The sequence below is a fragment of the Aedes albopictus genome, chromosome 3 (assembly GCF_035046485.1).
Source record: "Aedes albopictus strain Foshan chromosome 3, AalbF5, whole genome shotgun sequence".
NCBI classification, from domain to species: Eukaryota; Metazoa; Arthropoda; class Insecta; order Diptera; family Culicidae; genus Aedes; species Aedes albopictus.
The window spans coordinates 308,023,851-308,027,108 of record NC_085138.1 but is presented as its reverse complement, the minus strand read 5'-3'; the positions used below and the strand labels follow the sequence as shown (position 1 = coordinate 308,027,108).

The 3,258-nt window shown below is 41.3% G+C and overlaps 1 protein-coding gene across 1 annotated transcript; it reads left to right on the top strand.

Moving 5' to 3' along the window:
* Positions 1–1,403: 1,403 nt before the first annotated feature.
* On the top strand, positions 1,404–2,875 carry LOC109406553 (uncharacterized). The gene is made up of 2 exons (XM_019679649.3): positions 1,404–2,262; positions 2,318–2,875. Exons 1-2 carry the CDS (start codon positions 1,926–1,928, stop codon positions 2,770–2,772), a joined length of 792 nt encoding a protein of 263 aa, XP_019535194.2. The 5' UTR covers positions 1,404–1,925; the 3' UTR covers positions 2,773–2,875.
* Positions 2,876–3,258: the final 383 nt, after the last annotated feature.

Below are 3,258 nucleotides of genomic sequence, written 5' to 3'. Positions count from 1 at the left end.
CACATTTATAGGGTTCTGACTGAATAGAGGTACATGAAATACAATCCACTGTTGATTGCCAACTTTCAGGCTATTTCGGGCAGCGGTCAAGTACTAGACATGTAAACCTTTCCCTGCCCCGGACTTCAAGTTCTTGAGCTCGAGTATCGAACCCTGAAACGGGATGCCCGATTAGGATTAGTTTTCCTAGACAAAACCAAGCTATGAAAACAGCAACAAATGCTGTGAACTAAAAGGCATACCGCCAATTAAAATACAATTCCAGGATGACTGATGGACCCGAACCAATAAATGAAACCTCGTCATCCTGTGATCGGAAGGTGTTGTCCATTTGGATAACAGGGCACATTTATGTTCTGTGTTGTGTTGCGTCAATTTGTAATGTTCTTATTTGGGCATTTATAAGGTTCTACGTATCGTGATGTGTTAATCCTTTGGAAATAATTTATTTTCTTTTATTTTTGTAACAGATGCCGTACGATACCCGGGACGGTCCCTCACCAGTCGATAGGAGAGCTACAGAGCCCAGCGACCCGGCTTCGCGTACTTAGCTTCCAACTATGACCGAGCGGGGAATGCCACTACTCCTATGTACCTGGATTGTGACCGGGTTCGCGGCGTGCAATTGACGACACGCTGCACGCGAACCAAAACTCTCGTTCCCTGGTCCACGGGGTTAGACGAACTTGGACCTACCTTCAGTTTTTGGCGACCGAGGGGGATTACCCGCTACGGAAAATAGCTTAGCGACTTCACTCCACTCCGTTTGGCTACCTTTGAAGGCGGGCCTTGACGATCGCCGAAATAGCACGGAAATCCAGCCGTACGAAAAAAGCGCTGCTGGGCGCTACACGCCCAACAGGAATTAGTTTTAATAAGCGAATTAGTTTCAATAAGCACTTTTTAGTTTTAATTAAATTAATTACAGGTACTCTTCGATATAACGTACAAAAAAGTTTTCTCTTTGTACGTTATATCGAAGTGTACGTTATATCGAAGCAGAGAAAAATTTAATATTTTTTATGCTAATATTGATGATTTTGACGTGAAATTAACCCCAAATAATGATTTCGGTAAACTTCACAAAATCAATAATGAAAAACTTTAGTTTTCTCGAAAAAGTAATTTCGTTTTTTGTGCTTCGATATAACGTACATTTTGCTTCGATATAACGTACACTAAATTTTTGAGCTGCCGCAGCTCTGGTAGATGGTAGACCTATAGACGTTCGCACCATGGATCCAGTCCCTGGCACTCGGACATCGATCAGCCGTCCCTAACATGGGGATCAAACGCTGCTGTGAGCCACTTCTCCTGGAAAACAAACGCCGGGGGTTACCCGATCTTCTCTAAGGTTTACAGATGCGTGCACATCGCTTTGACGTTTTTTAGCGTTATATCGTAGCTATTGTTGCACGAAATAGTATTTCATGCAACATATTCACCTGGTAGTGAAATCTTTGCGATGGATTTTTAAGAAAAACGATCTAGGTGTTACACCTGCTTGGCTGTGGATCAACTATCGCACAGTAAATATCTATCTAGAGATGCTTATCAGGGCTCTTATCATCTGATTATGTAAGAGATCATCTTGACATTATTCTCCACAATGATTGGATTGGTACAATTTCTTTTAGACATAAAAACTACACCTGTATACTTATGGAAGGACTTATGGAACAAGACAGACGGAGGAAACATAATTATGAAAAGATTTAAATTCTAATGTTTTATATTTCGGGTTATGTTACTTGTTTGTTTTTGCATCATGGAGCAGACTCAAGCCCTTTATCTATAAACAAGCAAGATTTTATTTCTATACATGACCTTAACATTGAAGGCAATGAGTTTAAAAATAAATCTTATCAACAGCTATAAAACGCATAAGCCTTGCTTAGCGTTATCCAGTGTCCAATCTGTCAGCAATGAAATCACTACTTCCGTTAGTGTTTGTTTCGATCGCCTTAGCCCAGGAAGGTTCCGCCAAACAGGAACTTCCCGGAACTTTAATATCTGCCCTCGACGGAGACCTCTCATCGGTCGCATCCCGCGTAACCTGCGATGGGGTGAACTTCTATACAACCTGCAGTGATTGTAGCACCATTCTGGGCTGCATTGGGCCCATTTCGGACTCCAGAGATTGTGAAACTATCGCCCCGGGAAAACCGTATTGCGTGAATGGTGCCTGCTCCGCCACTCGTTCGAACAGCGGCGACTGTTCCACGTCTTCATTCATCTGCACTGGAGTGGGGTACTTTCCAGGTATGACTGGTGTTGTTACATTTACGTCAAAGTTTGACTGAATCCTATCGAACAGATCCTTTCAATTGTGCTATCTACCACTACTGTGAAAAGGCGCTCGAACCATCGTCCATCTACCAGTGTCCGCCGAAGTACGTGTACAACCCGGCAACGCATATGTGTCGACAGGCTACGAAGAATACGGATTGTGTAATGGTGGATTGCGATGTAGATGAACTGTTTGCACCGTATGGGAACAGCAAGACGTACTATGCGTACTGCCAGTACGATGGGACCGATGTTGCCAATATTTACATGTTCAAATGTGTTGATTACGCCAAGTTCCAGGGAACAGCCTGTGTGTTTGTTTGCCCGAGAGAAGGAAACTTCGCTCATCCGGACCCGAGGAAGTACTATCAGTGCTATTATTCAAGATCCAAATTGATCTTCAGCGAGAAGCGATGTTCTAGTGGAAGATTTTTTGATAACACACTTAAAATATGTGTAGTGCCGTCAGCGACAGTGGATTAAGTTTATGAGGGATGAGTAACGGAAGTGCAAGCAACGAGACGAATTAGCAGTGTCTACTTATAAAAATGTTCATAGAGTAAACAAAATAAAAGGCCAAATTTTCCCAAACAAAACATTTGTTTTTATTTGACTATAAATTGAATCCTTATACATTTATTATTATTATTATTTTTCTTTATTATCGAGATTTTCAGCCCTCGGCTGGTTCATCTCGACCTTATACATGTATCGATAGCAAAAAGGCCAGGGAGTACTCCAAAAAGCAATACAAGGCATTGTTTTATGAATATTTACAATATCAGGTTATTTTTGAGCAGCTAGTATTAAAATTTATGACACTCGATATTCGAAAAATCATATCTCACCAACTAAACAACATACATCTCTGAATTTTTGATATGTTACGCCAAATTTCCTGAACTTTCTGATAAAAATATAAAACCTGGGTACCTCTTTGGTCCCGAAACCATGAAAACGTAAAACAAA